This window comes from Syngnathus scovelli, chromosome 16, assembly GCF_024217435.2.
Source record: "Syngnathus scovelli strain Florida chromosome 16, RoL_Ssco_1.2, whole genome shotgun sequence".
NCBI lineage: Eukaryota > Metazoa > Chordata > Actinopteri > Syngnathiformes > Syngnathidae > Syngnathus > Syngnathus scovelli.
The window spans coordinates 5,347,284-5,364,878 of record NC_090862.1 but is presented as its reverse complement, the minus strand read 5'-3'; the positions used below and the strand labels follow the sequence as shown (position 1 = coordinate 5,364,878).

Here is a 17,595-nt window from a genome sequence, read left to right as displayed (position 1 = left end):
GTATAAATAATTCTGTGAATGATACTCATTTGTTGTTAAATTATATTCGAAAGGAAACTGTGACTTGGAAGATATAATTTAAGTGCGTTATGCAAAAAAAAAAAAAAAAAGCTGTTTAAGATTTTGGGTAAACTTTTCCAAGTTTATATAAAATTGGTGGGAATATACAACCAGACTACACTGACTGCTCAAGTTCTACATCTACAAAAATAAAAACAAACAAACGTGTTTGAAGGGGAAATAAGAGTCAACAATAATACATACACTACCGTTCAAATGTTTGGAGTCACCCTGGCAATTTCATGTTTTCCATGAAAACTAACATAATTGCACAAGATTAGAACACTGTAGGGATGGTAACTGGAAATGGGCCTTTCCTGATTAATTTGATTATCCTCATTGAAAAAAATTGCAATTTTATTTAAAAAATAAATTTCTAAGTGACCCCACATGTTTCAACGGAAGTGTAATTCAAGCATACAGAACAAATGTGTCCAAGTATTATATAAAAAAAAACCTCAAACAAGCCATGGTTATTTCCCAAGCAGAATTCATCAAGAATGCGGGGAATTGTGTGACAGCCAAACCTTTACTGGAAAGCTCGATGTGTGTGTCTAGCTCTTTGTTTTTCTCACGAGGCAAACTAGTCGCACACCTAAGAGAGTTGCCATGATTGCAGCAGGGTTTAATTAAGTACATTCGCAAAGGCTCTCCCCGTCAGTCAGTCCTGCTTGGCGTCTTCAGGCTCCTCTTTCACGTCCTCGTAAACGGCCTCTTCATCTTTGTCGTCGCCGTCGCCCAGCTTGGAGTTGGGCACCCAAAGTCCGGAGTCGATGCAGCGCTTCATGTGCACTTTGGCCTCCTGAATCACAGACGAGAAATATCGATACAAAATAAATCAAGAGTGAAGCGTGCGTTCGTTCTCGTTGGTGGGCAAACTTTGAATTTTGAAACTGGGGACTGGAGGAAGTTGCTTACCGTTGGATCCATTTTGCTAATAACGTCTTGTAACATTTGGATGTCCTTATCGTCAAAGCATTTCTGCATCTCCTGTGGATTAAAAAAAAACAAAAATGTGAGGAACTTGAAAGTGAAACATTTTTAAAACAGTAACAGGGACCGACCTGTGGTAGACTCTCGTAGACTTCAACGGGATCGAGTCCGCCGGGTCCTAAGCGCTTCTGTCGCTCTTCTTCCTCGTACTCCTTCATGGCCTTCTCGATGCGAATCTTGGCCCTGCCTCGCACGCGCTCCTTGAAAGACTCCAGCTCGTCGTTGAACGCATCCTGATACTGCTGATCTGATGTCTGCGGAGGAAACGCAGTGTCAAATATTTATTTTTTTACAGCGTCTAATAGTATTTTCAGAATGACGCACAACAACCAACCTTGATCTTGGCAAAAAACTGCCGAAAGCATCCTCGGGGGTCCACCTTGAGGCTTTTCGCCAACTCCAGAATGAACTGCATGACGATGGTCTGATGAGCCACTTGCTCCATCAAGGCATGTTTCTGTTGAAAAGAGCCAAAGCAAATGTTTGGTGCCTTTTCGGACATTTGTGTGTCTCGGCTAAATAGCTGAAGCAAAAGTTATGATAGCTCTGAAGTGCAATTAACGTTAAAAACAAAGAGCAAATCAAAAACCACACAAAACAAAAGCAAATTAAAACTAACACAAAACGTTAGCTTAGCAATTAGCATGGCTTCTCCTTTTCTTATAATCCTTTTGTGAGAAAACAAAAAACAATGAAAATAAAAAAAGTTAGCTTAGCAAGTAGCATGCCTTTTCCTTTGTTTGTTCTCGTTTCACCGCACGAGTAGCCAGCCAAAGCTCGCTGCTGCTAGCTGTCAATCTACGCTAAGTGACAAGTGACATGTTTCTTATTTTGATGAAGTGCAAATCGACTCGCCACAGCGACGAAATCGCCCATTTTGAGCCTTGATCCATCCATCAGGCGAGTTAAAAAAGCGAGGGAGCATTACCTCCTCCACTTCGAGGTCAATGCACATAATGACCAGGTAGTTGGCTGTCTCTTCGCACACCAGATGAGGGTTGTCAGACAAGTACTTTTGGCTGTCATCCCAGCGCCGCAGCATGCCTGAGGGAAACAAAACACCAGGAGGGAAATTTAGCACACCCTCTCAACAGGAAGCCAAATGCCTATCCTCACCAAAATGTTTGATCTGCTTCTCGTATTTTTCCACAAAGGTCTTATGCTTCTTCTCTTTGTCCTCTTCGGACTCCTCCGACGCTTCGGGTTTGACGTTGACAACACTCTGCAAAAACAGACCCAAAAGGTACATCAGGAAACCACAAACGTTTTGACAGTTTTATCAACCTCCGTTGGAAATTTTTTGTGAGAGGACGCATTGCACTATTGCGTCATTTGAAGAAGCACGGATGAGGTCTGCTTCGAGCACTCATTACACCGAGTCAGCATTTTGCAGTACCACGCAAAAAGTTTTCGATTACGAATATTAATTTTAATCACAAATTAAGAAATGTACAACAGTGAAATAATTTAGCCTAAGATGGCCACTAATAAAATAATACATGTATCACTATTGTAAAGCCAGAATGCCAAATGAGAAATTCATTCATTCATTCACTTATTAATGGGAAAATTATGTTTTTTTTATTGTTAATTTGCATTTTACTCCTGTGATAATGCACACTTTAAATAAATGTGGGTTCAATATTCTGTCCATGACACTGAGCCTGAGGGAAAGAATGTGCATCTGAAATTTAGACGTGCCTTTGTATGCCAGGTATGGTTAAGTCTCTCAAAGTGTGCGACAACAGCACCCTCTAGCGGTACGCAAAGGAATGCACACATTAGATGCTAAATTTTTTGTAATCCAGTACATTGCATTTTTAGTTGTATTTAACTTTTCAACACATCAGATTAGCATGTTTTAGACCTGTTTGTTTTCAAATAAATATTTAGGTACGATTTAACTTTTATGCACAAAATATTTTCCTTGATTCATCAAGAGCAGTAGAAGGTTTGAGAATCATTGCAGTACATGTGCTGGCCGCCTACGGGTTGTCCCACCTTGCTGAAGCCTTCTTTGCTCAGCGTGTCCACATTCCACGGCATCTTCTTCTCTTCCTGAGCATGATCTTCCACCTTTCTCTCCCACTCACGCTGCTCCTTCTTCAGTTTCTTCTCCTCCGCCTGCACTTTGCTCAGGTCGGCTTTGCTTTCGTCCGTCGCCGATACGCTCAGCTCCTGGATTTTCTTTTGTACTTCTGACATCTTGCGTCGGCACTCGGCGAGTCCCTTGTTGAGGTCTTGTGTTTTTTGCTGGAATTCTTCCATTCGATCCACGCGGGCCTAGAAATGACAAGTTCCCAGTTGGATTTACATTGTGACACAACTCAATTGGTTTTTTTTTTTTAAATCTCAAATGGCGGCATACGTTTCACCAGTGGAAAAAGGCCAACAATTTTATTTTGAAATCAAATCTTGTTGTTTTTGCTTCACTTATACTGCAATAGAATGTCACCATCCACTACTCGCACATAATGTGCAAGTAAAATGAAGATGTGCAATACTACATAGTGAGACGCATCAATCAAGACCGAGCATTTCTGTTTACATAGCGATTTAACTGATGTTAATCAAAAGAAATGTCCATTGTGACACTTCATGGATTTCAATAAACCTCGTGACCATTCCTTCCCATCAATTTATACCTGGTGTCTCCACCTGAAGAGGCTCGGAGTGTCGATGTTTGGGTGGGTGTCATCTTCGTCGTCCGACACCTCAATGTGGTCCCACACGCTGTAGTCTATTTTAGACATGATTAAAGAAACTCAAAGCAGGTAGCGTTAGCTTTGAGGGGGCTAGTGCGATCCGCTGCCTACCGAATCTAAGATGAAGCAAAGATTCTTAACTCGAAAGTGACTTGGAAGTCCCGTTGTTTTGCCTCGATGAAATCCAAAATGATAACTGATTCACTCGGGTTAGCTAGTCAAGAAATTCTAGAAAGTACTGCTGGGAACTTCCGGTGTACGTCGTACGTCTGACGTCATCTTGCGCCTGCGTGTTGAGCTCTTCCCGCTCAGAAAAGAACCAGCACCGAGATTTGTATTTAGTAATTAATTGTGGGGTTTTTTATAGTAAAAAAATAGTTATTCAGTAGAATAATTTATCTAATAAAGGAAATAATTCCCCTTTGTTTCTGCTCTACGTCGTGCGTCTGACGTCACACGGCGAGTTGTGTTGCGTTCCCAGTTCTTAAAGGAACATCATGTAGAACATGTGAACGAATAACTGTTTGAAATTAATCTCAAAATACGAATGATGTCACGTTGCACCTATTTCATATATTCATATATTTATTTAATAAATTACACTGAAGCCAGTGATGCTTTCTGCTTTTGTCCCACTAGCTACGTGCTGGGTTTCCTCTCCATGTTTTTTGGACCTTTAAAACCAGAGCAGCAGAGGGAGTTTGCGCCATGCATCCGGCAGCACCGCCGCATGTCATCGATCACATCCGCACACATGCTCTCCACATACTTGTTAGCTGCCGGAATGAAATCAAGTTAGCATTGTGCACACGTCATTTGGACAACAACATTTTTTGACCACGATATACCTTGTAAACACGTTTGGATGGCGCAAGCATGCTTTTTGCAAGGATCTTTTGCTGGCATTGCAGAGAAGAAATGTCTTCCGCTTTCGATTTTTTTCCCCCCACCTTGTTATGATCACGTGACGCAGAGCGAGCCAATGGAATTTGTCACAGCGACATCTATTGACCTTTGATGGTATGGCAGTGTGGCAATGTATTCGAGGAGAAGTTTCTTGAACCATAATACATTTTATTTCCCTCTGTTATTCAAATTGGTGTATTTATATGAGATTCAAACCAGTTATACATTTATATGTATAAAACAAGCACATGTTTTTTTCCACATAGACCAACATATTTGAACATTCATTCTAAATGATTACAATGACAAGCTTTTTTTTAAATTTATTTGTCTACAAATGGTGCAAATTGTCAGGTCGGTGCACCTTGAGGGTACTTCGCCAGTGGCAAACTACTGGAGGTACAAATTTAGCACCTTTTTTCTGACAATGTAGAAAATCAGTGTAGAAAATCAGACAAAGCTAATCAACTAGACAGCTATCTATGTTAAAATGGTGACAAATTTAGCATAAATACTGAGTGTTGTAAAAATCCCTGGTGGTCGGTTCACACCTTCTGTCTACCTTTGCTCTTGGCTTTGACAGTAAACTGCTTGGTCTTCTTCCCTAACACGTTGGAGGCGGTGCAGGTGTAGGTTCCGGGCAGCAGCAAGGATGAAGCGAGTACGGCTTGTTGGTCATCTTCCCTTTTTGGCTCTGGCTCAGGTTGCCAGCTGTAGACGGGTGCCGGGTTCCCAGCAGCGGTGCAGTTCAGCGTTGTTTCACCACCTTCTGGCACGTCCACGATTTCCGCCTCGGGGCTTTGAAACGTCGGAGGAACTACATTGAGGTAAGCAAGAGGTAAGCAGAACTGCAATGTAGTAGTTCTTTGGGTTCAATGTTGTTGGTAACACGAACTCACAGTATACAGATGCTCTCAACGGCACCGAGGTGACAGTCAGAGGCGGTTGCGGACCCTCCGGTCCGAGTTCAAGCTCGGCCACGCAGCTGTACCGAACGCCGTCGTCGGCCTGGGAGGGCGTGATGACCAGGATAGAGGAGACTTGCACCGGCGAGGGAGAAGTCAGGTCGGTAAAGGAGCGGTTATACACCTCGTTGCGGCCCCTGTACCACCTCAAGTTGAGATATTGAACGGGAGCCACGTTCTGGACCTCACATAGCAGCTGATACTCCTTTCCCGCCACCATCGGCCCGGTATGATTCACCACCGTGATAGTGACGCTGTCTGGGCTTTCTGTGAGAACAACAAAAACCAAAACAGACTATAAAAAAAAAAAATCTGTGGAATAAAAACATATGCGTTAATAATCTCACTGTAGAGAACGAGATTGAGTTTTTCCTCGCACTGGCGGGGTGCGCTGAAGAACACCCCGTAGCAAATGGGCTCCTCGATCCAGTCGATGAGGCTGTCCACCTTCCACTGGACGCTCGGGCCCCGTTGCGTGTGCGCCGCACTGATGGCCGATTCCCACCCCAGCACACGCACCGGCCGGGTCGCCTCGCAGCTGACAGACACCGACTCCCCGAAGCCCACCACTGCCCTGGCGGGCTTGAGGATTAGGGAGCAGCCGTCACCTGAAACTGAGACGGTGACATCAAGGATCATGCCGCTAACTAGATAAAAAAAAAAAATAGCATCCTACCTGAACAAAACATGCAAAGTGCCACAATCCACTGCAGAGGCGCCACATTGGCCATGTTCACTTGGCGGTGAAGGAGCCCCGGATAAGACAAATCCCAAGTTACACAAGCTTGGCCAACTCTGCAGGGAACAATGCTTGGTGGACACAAGGGCCCCCTTCATCCCATCTGACTTCACTGTGTGTGTGTGTTGAGTTTTTATGTGTGTGTAGAGAAGGGAAAGAGGCGACTTTGACAGGTGGAATGAAATATTATATTTCAGACATGACGTTAAAGCACTGACAAAATGGTGGGTGGTCAAATCGTAATTTATTTCCATTCTTTTCACTTTAATGCGCATTCTGGGCCGGCTGTTGTTGTTGTTGTTCCCCAGAGTCCCACTGTGAGCAGAATTCTGCACGGCTGCAGCACCATTGGATGCTCTGCGGTGTATCTACAATGTGGACAGCTGCATGGAACACATGACTTAAGCAGAATAGAACTTTTGAGCTCTTAACGTGATGGAATATAAAGAATGGTGCAAATGGGCAAACCGGGTCAGGCTAAACTTTACATACCCCGTCTAATTAGTATGGCGGCCTTGCAACCTACAAGTGAATGAGTGGAATGGGCCAAGAGGGGGCCGAAGCGAGGTAAAGGCTGGCACGCAAACAGTTAAAGGCAAGCAAGACAAATCAGTATTCCTCTGGAGAATGTTTACATCATTGCTTAGTGGTGTTAAAGGTGCCGTGCCATCAAAATCTGGTGTCAAACAAAATATTTTGTTATTTTAAACTATTAATAAAAAACTATTTCAATAACAAATTAAGGACATTTTTATTTATTATGAGTAAAAAATAAAGTATTCTCACCTTTTGGAGATACCAAAACGATACATAACGGAGGAAACAGGAAGCTGTTTTTATGGCGCTATCGCCACCTAGTGGAGTATTCGGGGAGTTGCGTAATTGACATGATTAATGGCAAACATAACAGTTAACACGATTAACATCATTACAATTAAATCAAGTCCTGCTATTATTAACTATTATTAACAAGTACCAATATAAAAACATGTTAATCGCTGTAAAATAAAACTAATATTTTCATCCACTAGTGTAAAAATGGAAAAACATTTTCCATTTAATGCTTAACATAGTCAACTACAACAAATCAGATGATTGTCTTGACAAAACATTGGGAAGAATCAAACTCAGATTAGTGTTCACAGTGCAAAACTCCCCGGACACATGCAAATCATGCCGTCATAAAATAGCTTTGTCGTCAATGATATAAAAAAGGTGCAAATACAAAATAAAACACATAAAATACAATCATGGAGCACACTGGACAGCGGTACCTGAAAATGTGGACGTGCAATTAGAAACCCTGTATTTGCTGTTTAGTACCCCAACAATGGACTTAACTTGGTCTATTAGAGCCCAAAATTAAATAAGGCTCATACAGGACCTGACACAGGTCGTCCAGGAGTGAAGCCACCCTTATTGCAAGAAAACGTCCCTTGCGGGGTGACGAAAAAAAATCCCAGGATGGCGAGCACGACTGCCACGGCCAGAAAGACCCCGAGCACCACCGCCAAGGTTGTTCGACCCCCTGCAAGAGATGGATGTTTCTGTTATTGTCTCGTCAGGAATTCTGAATCCGGTTTGTTTGAGAGAACCAGTACAAGAAGCGTGACGATCTTACTTGGAGCTTCGGTGACCGTGAAATACTTGGTGACGGCAGCCCGGGAGTTAGCAGCGGTGCACTCGTAGGTGCCTGCGTACTTGAAAGAGGAATTGAAAATGTCTTGAGTTCCAGTCGGCACTTTGGACATGTGAGGAATCTTCCAGCTGTATTGTGGCGCTGGCTCTCCTGAGGCGCTGCAATTTAAACTCATTTGATCGCCATTGGAAAGTGCCAGAGTCTCGTTCTCCGGTTGGCTGAAAGTCGGAGGGTCTGTTGGGACAAGATTAGATGTTAATTCCCAGCACAGGGTTTGTTAAAGAACTGCATGGCACAGTCCTAATCTTTCCCCAATTGGTGTAGACTTACAATGTACAATCAGCTGGAGCGGCTTTGAAGAGGTCGCTGGAAGATCTTGCAATGGGCCAAGGTCGATCTTTGCCTCACAGTGCAACTGGACTCCATTATACTCTCTCGTGGCGTTTTGTATGAAAGAAAACGTTTTGGAAACTGGTTTAATGCTGCTACTTTGGTTGGCCCACGTCTCTCCCAATATTTTATTGCCATTGAGCAATTTTATAGAAACTTGATGTATTGGCGCAATCTGATTGACTTCACAGTACACCATAAAGTTTTTCCCTTCTTCCAAGGGTTCAGAATTCCTTAAAGATATGGTCACATTATCTGGCATTTCTGCAAGGAGAAATAACAAAGTGAGGCATGGAGCGAAGTTGACGTTTCGCTCATCACGTCCGAAATGAAGGCTACTTACTGTAGACGGTGACGTTTAATTCCTTAGTACACTGAGAACCATTGAGATTGACAAAGCAGATGGGATGCACGGACCACCTTTGCAACGAATCAATTTGCAAGGTAATGTTGGACACGCCCTTCACCAGTCCTGTGCCTCCATATGGCGATTCCCAGCCCATTCCCTTCACCTGAGGAGATGATGACTCGCATAGTGCCGAGACGGTGCCGCCAAAAGGCACCGCCACAGCAGGAGGCGTAATTTCAAGTGGACAGGTGCTGCTTGCAGGCTGTGCTGGAAAGAAATGAGAGTTTTCGATATTCTTCAGCATAACTGGTGGGTAGAGGTGGGAAATAAAGCTACAATACTTTTGGACTACAGTAATCCATCTTTATCGCGGATAATTGGTTCCAAAAAGTGAAATCCGCAAAGTACGGTCACCAACAAGAAGTAATGGGCAGGCTAATGAGTTAGCGGAAAGAAACTAATTCGCAATCGTGCTAACACACGAAAACGGACTTCTAAAGGAATGTAAACGAACATTTGGAGCAATACTACATTGTCCTAAAGGTTAGACACGTGTTCCCTCAATTTAGAAGTTTTATTTTGACTTTTAAATATTTCTTTTTTAAATTTGGAAAAAAAATCCGCGATGTAGTGAAGCCGCGATAAACGAAACGCGAAGTAGCGAGGGATCACTGTTCTTAGATTTTTCAGTTATCTGAACTTTAATGCTGGTAGATAAAAATCATTGCGATTGCGCAACTCTTTTCCGGTATGTAAGACATGCACGTTTTGACAAGCTGGGGGCAGTATGATCCTAAGTCAATGAGAGTAAATCGAAACCAAATCATTATTAATGTTAAATAGTACTTAATGTGCTTTTTTTGGAAAACACGCGACTCAAGGGTGTGTACTTTAAACCACGCATGGTTGGTGAGCAGTCTAGTTTAAAAACCTACAAAGTATATCACGGATGGACTTGTGCAGCGAAACGTTTAAAACAACGACGCAGCTAAGTTAACAAGCGAATGAATAAATCACAGAAAATACTCTTACCTGCCAACGCTATTAAGAAGCTGAAAAAAATGATTATCATCACGAACGTGGTAAAATACGCGCCGTTAAACCAAACCGTGGTGGAAAATGAAAGAAACGAAGTCTGTCTTCACACGAGCTGCGTTCATGTAAATAAGCCAAATACAGTAATGCAACCCAACCGCATCACTCCTACGTGCGTCATTGTTAAAATTTGCCAAAGTTAATGTTTCGACACATTATGAAAAATCCGGTCAATCACGTCACTGTGTCAACATGTCATGACAATGTAATACAGGGAACTTGCCGCCTGTTGCTTGTTAGATCCGCATTTTCCCCGATGACTGTGAAAGCAACACGGTAATGATGATTAATAACCGGGACTTTCCAACAATCCAAAACAATGTTGGAATAAATCCATGTTTAACTGAATATAATGATCATACTCTGGAAGCACATCCTCAGTGTCATACAAAAGAAATAAGTGTAAAATATTTATTTATCAACAATTGAATCTGCACAAAGCAACTTCACAGAAAAGGCGCATTTAATAACAATAAAAATCTTCAGTTATAAATATGTACAACACAATTCACAAGTGTAGACACCATATTCACATCCACAATGCAGTGTTTGTTCACTCTTAAAATTCAAAGTTTTAACGGAATATAAACTATTCAATATAACATTAAGGGGAATTCATTCATTCATAGAAAAGCATCTGACCTCAATACAGACAAAAAGAGAGGGAGAGAGGCTACAGAAGTGCACAGTGACTAACGGCAGGCACGGCCAAATGGCAAAAGGCTCAGTGATAAGACACACATCACGTCATGTTTCACAAATCAAGCACAGCTGATTAGTAAAGAAAAAGTAGTGCACTTCCATTTTCAGAATTATATGCAACAAACTCCCTTTTTGTGCTTATTAAACATTCAAAAGCCAGCTTATGTGGTCTCCGTTTTTCTTTTCCACCTCTCCGTCCAGTGAAGTATGAAATACTGACGGGTACAGCGCAAGCCGGAGTCTTTAAAAGGATCTGATGAAGAGTCAAATCTGGAAGAAGAAATGACTGTGAGTCAGCCGGGAGACGGCTCGTCGGTCACGACAACTTGGTCATCGGGAACTGCAAGTCCCAGCCGTTGTGGGCCACGTTGGCGTTGTGGCCGCTGAGTTTGGGGTTCTTCAGGCTGTAGCGGCGCATCTTGGTGTTCTTGTAGTAGATGGAGTAGATGAAGAGGAAAATGGCCGAGATGATCACCACTGTGGCCGCCACAAATCCGGCGATGAGAGGCAGGTAGTCCTCTGCGGTCGAAACACAACACAGTAAAGGTGAAGCAAAAAGGTCACCTTATGTGTTTCACAAAAAATAGCCAACTCGGCTGGATTTCGCATTTTATTTATTGCATCACCTTTGGAAAACAGCTGCGAAAGATAACATGGAGGAGTTTTTATGCGAGTCCTACCTTTTGGGACCACTTCAACCTCGTACATGGCCGAATCCAGGGAATTGACGGCCGTGCAGACGTAGCGGCCTGCTTCCAAGACTGTGATGTTGCTTCCCCACTCCAAAGAGTTTTTTCCTTGGCTATTTGACCAGTAGATGACAGGAGGCGGCTGACCGTCAGCTTCGCACACCAGCTCCTCGGGGTAACCTCGGAACAGCGGGACGACTTTGGGGAGCTTTGCGGTGTTGATGATCGGCTTGTCTGTTCAAGGAAAGACAAGTAGATACACACCACAGATAAGAAAAAAAACAAAACTAACATAAACATGAAAGATGAGCTCACAGTGGACGCTCAAGCTGACAGCATGTGACTTGACAGAGGGTGACAGCCTCGGTCCAGCCGGTCCGAGCTCTAATAGAGCCTCGCAACTTAAAGCTGCTTCATGATGCGTTCGGTTCAGGAGGAAGCTGGCGCTGGCGGACACGTTCACTGGCATTCTGGTGACGCCCGGTTCACACGACATGTTCGAATCTTGCAGGCAGTCGGCCAGTCGTAGAGGCTCTGAACAATATTTTGGGGATAAAGACAAATGTTAATTTTTTGTCAGATTAAAAAAAAAAAGCAAACTGAAAAGCAATCATTTTTCTTAAAATTATTAAATTAATTCATACGAGGATTTCCATGTACTAGCTGTTTGTGTGTATTATACTGCCCCATGTGGTCAAGGTGTGCACACCAGAAGGAGCAACCCAATTCCCACTTAATGTGGTAAGAAAACTATTTTGTTGTGTTGGAATTTCCCTAATTTTCTATGTTGAAACATGATTTGAAATATGTATTTTAAATTGTCATTTTAGTTTCAGAACAAATTCAACTAAAAAATTACGAAATTAATTTATATGAGGATTTTTATGTACTAGCTGTGTGTATTATACTGCCCCCATGTGGACAAGGTGTGCACACCAGAAGGAGGAACCCAATTCCCACTTAATGTGCTAAGAAAACTATTTTGTTGTGTGTTGGAATTTCCATCATTTTCAGTGTTGAAACATGATTTGATATATCTATTTTGAATTATTATTATCGTTTCAGAACAAATTCAAATAATATTTGACTCCTTACCTCTGAATGACGGCTCAATGCTTCGATTGCCTTGATACCAGCGCACAACGAGGCTTTGTGCGGGAGCCACGTTGGTGATGTCACAATGCAACTGGCACAGCCCGCCTTCAAAAAAGATCTCCTCGTTGACTGGACGGACGGCGACGCTGTCCGGCATTTCTAGTTGTGGTCATTGGAAGAAAATGAAAAGAAGCACATATTAAAAATAGAATAAAAAAAGGGAAAAAAAGAATAAATATACACACTATAGAGGGTGAAATTCAGAGGCTTCTGGCAAATTTTTTGCCCCTGGAAGAAGGCGGTGCAACGAGGAGCAGGGTCCCAGTCGGTGTGGGTGTCCGGAGTCCAAGTTGTTTCGTTGAGGTGGACGGGGTCCCGCTCGTGCCAGGCTATAGCTCGGGACTTCCTGGATCTGGTGAACATGCACGTGGCGTTCTGACTTTCGCCCTTGTATTGGAGCACCAGGCTCTCTGGGTGTATCCTAATGGGGCATTGGTGGTGCTCACCTGTGGGAATAGATAGAAATCTCACAAACATGGAAGATGATGGAACGTGCACAGGTGCTGCAACATGGGGCCTTTCCCGAAATGCATGCGATGCCGTCGTGCGGACATTAGGGAGCATGTAAAACAAAAGCTGTTTGTTAAGGTCCAACAGGAAAGGAAGGCAGTCAGGAAGGAAAGACCCTCCCAGAGGAAAGACTGCTCCTGAGGTCTTAATGTTGGACTTGAACGCATCATCCACCATCTCAGTGCACATTCCTCAAGTCAAACAAACTTAAGGAAAATTGTGTGGAATGTGTTTTTTTATTATTATTTAAAGAAGAGTCTTCATCACAAACAATGTGCCCATTTGTTCTTCTGATTCAAGGCACGTTTGGAATGTGAATTTTCCTCTGACCGATTGGCTGCACAATATACAAACAACCGCAAGATTATTTTTAGACAACTGTCATATTTTTATCATTCGCATTACAAATCGTTTTACTCACTCGACTGGGCTCCGTTCGACAGCGACAGCTCGAAAGTCAAGAAGACTGAGAGAAAACGAAGCCACTTCAAATCATCCATTTGACTTGTTTTGGTTTTTTTTTCTCGCCCCCAGATTCGTAACGGCACTGTCCCGGCTTCCGTTAGCTAGCCAGGGTGGCTCCGGCCGGGCGGCGCCTCTTTCCCGTGTGCGTGTGTCAGCTTCTCCCGGAGACAGCTGAGTGAGCGAGCTAAATGCTAAAGCTACATGCCTGGCTATTCCATGCTCCTCCCTCCGGGGAGGAAACAGCGGTCCTGCCTCCTGCCTCCCTCTGCCCGCCATCAACTGCGCATGAGCAATTACGGCGCCGTTACTAACTAGCTCGTTATTTACGAACATTGCGTTTACACTGACAGATTATGATTATGTTTTTTTTTAATTATTATTAATTTTTAATTACCACAGAGGAGTTCGTCGCTGCCATCCCCGCAGTGGTCCTCTCCATCACACATCCGATGAGACAAGATGCAGGTCCCACTTGTACATCGAAACCAACCGGGCTCGCACTCTGTCACACACACACGTTTTGTCATTTTCATACATATTATGACAGACTAAACAGAGGATTTCACTTTGGTTTATGGAACCAATTATCCGGACTCTCAAACTGTTGATCTCAAAGCTATAGAAATAAACTCAACTTGACTTCTGGGGTGTGTGTGTGTATGAGCCTCACCTTTCACACTCACAGTGACTTTTTTCCAGACAGTCCCTTTTTCGTTAGTGGCGTGGCACTTGTAGTCACCCGTGTGGTTTGAAGCCATATTTTCGATCAGCAGACGGGAAATGCCATCTTCATTAACCTGAACCACGTTTTGAAAAGTGGGTGCGATCCAGGAGTACTCGGGTCGCGGGTTGCCTCTGCTGGAGCACTTGAGATACACTTCGGAGCCTAGCTCAACTTCAACGTCCTCCAGCTCTTCTATCGGTGAGGGCGGATCTGACCAGAACAATTTGTGGTTAGAACTAAGTTCAGATTTGGTCATCAATGGCAAGTGAAATCAGACTCACATACAACATTGAGGTCCACTGTGGCGTTGACCGTGTTTGAAAACAACGTGGCAACCACGACATATTGCCCCGCGTCGAATCTCGTCAGCGTCTCCGATAACTCCACCTGCTCTCCGTCTTTGTACCAAGTTATTAGAGCTTCGGAAGAGCCGCCTTCCACATAACAGGAGCGGTTGAAGTCGTGAGGAGCGTCCTCCACCACCGTGTAGTTATTTGGACAAATTAACTCTATGTCTTCAAAGTCATCTAAAAAGGGAAGAACAAAATGATTTCAACCACGCCAAGCAATCAAGTATGCGCTAATTTCCACAAGCTAATCTGCGTCTTCAACAAAACTCAAGATTGCAGTTTAGTTGTGGCTTCAAAAATTGTGATCTTACGTTCAACAGTGACAGTGAACTCGGGTGAAAAGAAATTGAGATACGGTCCCTCGGGTGTCAGGTCCATCACCACCTCACATCTGAGCCGTACAAACTGCTGCATTTCCGAAAACGACTGGGAATATTGATAGGTGTGGCCCAAAATAAAATTGACGAGTCCTTTTGTGGAAAGCTCTGGGCGTCTTTCCATGATGACTTTTTCGCCGTTGTACCAGCGCACAGTAACGTTTTGAATCGGCGCTATATTGTTGACGACACAGCCCACTTGAATGGCCTCTCCGTCTTTTATAACGGAACTGTTGGCTTGGATGGAGATATTTCGTGGAGGACCTGGAGGAGGAAAAAGAAGTGATCAAACAGGGTCAATGTGTGGAAAAGAGCTGAGCTATTATGTAAAACAAATTCCAAAAAACAATTGTGATTGCTGGCAAACTACCAAAACACATGAATTATTTTCCTGACGTTTTCATAATTGTGAGAAGCCAAAATCGAAACCGTTGATTAAATGACAATGAATTGCTTAACACTCACTGTAAACAACCACAATTGGCCTCTTGGCGCACTGCACTCGTCCGCTATTAGCCACTGGGCTGAGGAAGCACATCGGCGAGATGTTCCAAGTAGTGAGGCTGTCCACGCTCCACGTCAAATGGTGCACAAGCTTCAGGCCCGTGCCGCCCAGCGGAGCTTCCCAACCCATCCCTTTGTACATGGGGTCGGATGTGCTACAGTTGATCGACACGGGGTCTCCGTGTAGCACCACCACTTTGGGTGGGCTCAATTCGATGGGGCAGCAGGCACCTGCGTAAAGTCATGTGATTATTGTTTTCCGTCCAGTTCGGTTTCAGTGAGTGTAGCAATATATTCACTGCCGTGCTCCACTGACATACTGAGGAAATCCTTCCTTCCTCATGCCGTGCGACCTTTTAATTCCGCCCAGAAAACGCTAAAAAGTCGTATTCCCTCAACTCAACTCTACTGTCAACATCTTGCATAATGACAAACATGCACTTTATGACCAGACATTCCAACTACACTGGAATCATGATTTATAATCCTATTTTAACCTTGTTCTTCAAATACATATTTTTAACTATTTATTTCTAATAACTTGTTTCTAAAAAATATGAATAATTTGGCATGCCTGTTTTGTTGCAGAAACGAATATTGACTATCCACATAATGTTGTATGTGCAGGATGTAAATCTTTATATTTGCTGTTCTCAGTCAGAGAGGAAATTATATACAGTTATGACTATTCTGGAATATTCGTGACACTTGACTAAAACGCAAAGAGTTGTTCCTCCTACCTGAGGTGCAGAGTAGAAACCCTAACAAGAGGCGCGTAAAAGTTGTCCTTTCGCCCATTTCCCGATGGCACGTAAAACCTCTCTCTTGGGTGATTCCTTTTCTCCAACTCAGCTCTACTTGCGTACCACTCTCATGCATTGCACAAATGTCAAGTAGAAGAGAAGGCTCGATAAAAAAAGAGCGAGAGAGAGAGCGAGAGAGAGAGAGAAAAGGAGGTGTGTTCATTTGATACGTGTGTGTGCGTGTGTGTGTGTGCATGTGTGTGTGTGTGAGATTCCTGCTTCCAGTAAATCAGGCCGTGTTACACTGCAAAGCTGAGGCAGCAGCTGCATGAAAGTGCAGATTGGGACATGGAAATAACCAACGCAGAGCTGTTGAGAAAATATTTGCTGGTCATTTTTATTTCATCTGAAATAGTTACAACAATAAAAAAAAAAAAAAAAAAAAAAGACAAGAAATACAGAGCTCTGCTGAACAAGGTAAAGTGATGGGAGAAGTTTGTTTTTATAAATAAATAAATAAATAAATAAAAGTCTCATACAGCCCAACTTTTAGTTTTTGGTATTTGTATTTCTTAAAGTGACTTCATATTTGGGTCATCGTTTACTTTTAACTTTTACCGTTTTCGTCATAGAAATGAAAAGTTGTATTCATTTTCCCCTTGTAAAAATAAAAAAAGACTTTTTTGCACCACCACCGTATCATCTTGTGAAAAAAATGATAAAAAAACTATAAAAATCAGAAATGTATGTGCTATTGCCCATGTGCAGTTAATAATGGTGACAGTAACTGGAATGTTTGTTATCAGTAATTTCCTATGGGAGAAAGCTTACAATAACAAGATACGAGAATTTCCGAAAATGTGACTTTTGAAATCAAATCGAAACCAAAAATGGTTTTCTTATCAAACTATCACATCCTCTTGCATAACCCTTTTGAATTTTCTTCCAAGATAAACTGTGGACTTTCCACAATCCACCTTGTCCATTTACTTCCTGTTTGCATCGTGTTCACCGATTAAAATGGAAGCTGAAGTCGAGGAATTTCCAGGAAATGCATGATGTGTCTGCCATTCAGGGATGTTAGTTGGGTCCGGGAATTCTTTTAATAAGTCAGTCACCTTTGGATTTATTTTGGGAGACAAAATGAGTTCCAATACTAGCTAGGGATAAATTCCACATTTCCCACTATCACTTTGGCAGTATCAACGAAAATGGAGCATTATCTCAAAAAAGATCATCACATCACATCATGTGCCCTTTTCTCCACCCTGAGCTGCAAGATAGCTTGCACAAGCTTTCGATTAGATAATGAAAACATTCGCTTAATGAGCTTTGACCGTCAACCGTTTCTGTCAGCACACAAAATTAAACCAAAGACTGACCTCCCATCTAGTTTGCCATCTTCTTCTTCGTCATAGAAATTTATAAATAGGGCAATTAATCGGATTAAATTACAATCACGATTATTATACTTCATGATTACAAAATTGGCATCACTGTAAAAATAAAATCGACTATTAATCTGGATTTAAGTT

General features: G+C 42.8%; 3 protein-coding genes and 1 long non-coding RNA gene across 4 annotated transcripts in view; all 4 read right to left on the bottom strand.

Moving 5' to 3' along the window:
• Positions 1-114: 114 nt before the first annotated feature.
• On the bottom strand, positions 115-4,038 carry LOC125983875 (hsp90 co-chaperone Cdc37). The gene is made up of 8 exons (XM_049745578.2): positions 3,699-4,038; positions 3,055-3,336; positions 2,170-2,275; positions 1,982-2,097; positions 1,388-1,510; positions 1,125-1,307; positions 979-1,050; positions 115-862 (listed from the first exon to the last, which is right to left on the bottom strand). Exons 1-8 carry the CDS (start codon positions 3,804-3,806, stop codon positions 722-724), a joined length of 1,131 nt encoding a protein of 376 aa, XP_049601535.1. The 5' UTR covers positions 3,807-4,038; the 3' UTR covers positions 115-721.
• Positions 4,039-4,325: 287 nt separating this feature from the next.
• On the bottom strand, positions 4,326-4,771 carry cmc4 (C-x(9)-C motif containing 4 homolog (S. cerevisiae)). The gene is made up of 2 exons (XM_049745668.2): positions 4,607-4,771; positions 4,326-4,534 (listed from the first exon to the last, which is right to left on the bottom strand). Exons 1-2 carry the CDS (start codon positions 4,662-4,664, stop codon positions 4,398-4,400), a joined length of 195 nt encoding a protein of 64 aa, XP_049601625.1. The 5' UTR covers positions 4,665-4,771; the 3' UTR covers positions 4,326-4,397.
• Positions 4,772-4,961: 190 nt separating this feature from the next.
• On the bottom strand, positions 4,962-16,429 carry si:ch211-66e2.5 (hemicentin-2). The gene is made up of 20 exons (XM_049745890.2): positions 16,058-16,429; positions 15,279-15,548; positions 14,748-15,077; positions 14,368-14,613; positions 14,033-14,296; positions 13,757-13,864; positions 12,573-12,833; positions 12,328-12,486; positions 11,548-11,766; positions 11,224-11,466; positions 10,864-11,062; positions 10,764-10,813; positions 8,741-9,013; positions 8,338-8,661; positions 7,990-8,241; positions 7,743-7,896; positions 6,306-6,460; positions 5,977-6,243; positions 5,564-5,896; positions 4,962-5,481 (listed from the first exon to the last, which is right to left on the bottom strand). Exons 1-20 carry the CDS (start codon positions 16,314-16,316, stop codon positions 5,210-5,212), a joined length of 4,638 nt encoding a protein of 1,545 aa, XP_049601847.1. The 5' UTR covers positions 16,317-16,429; the 3' UTR covers positions 4,962-5,209.
• A 27-nt stretch (positions 16,430-16,456) lies between these two features.
• Positions 16,457-17,595, bottom strand: part of LOC125983943 (uncharacterized) — a 34,983-nt gene continuing 33,844 nt past the window's right edge. The window contains exon 5 of the long non-coding RNA XR_007486815.2: positions 16,457-17,178. This is a non-coding gene — a long non-coding RNA (uncharacterized lncRNA). The remainder of the gene's footprint in view (positions 17,179-17,595) is intronic.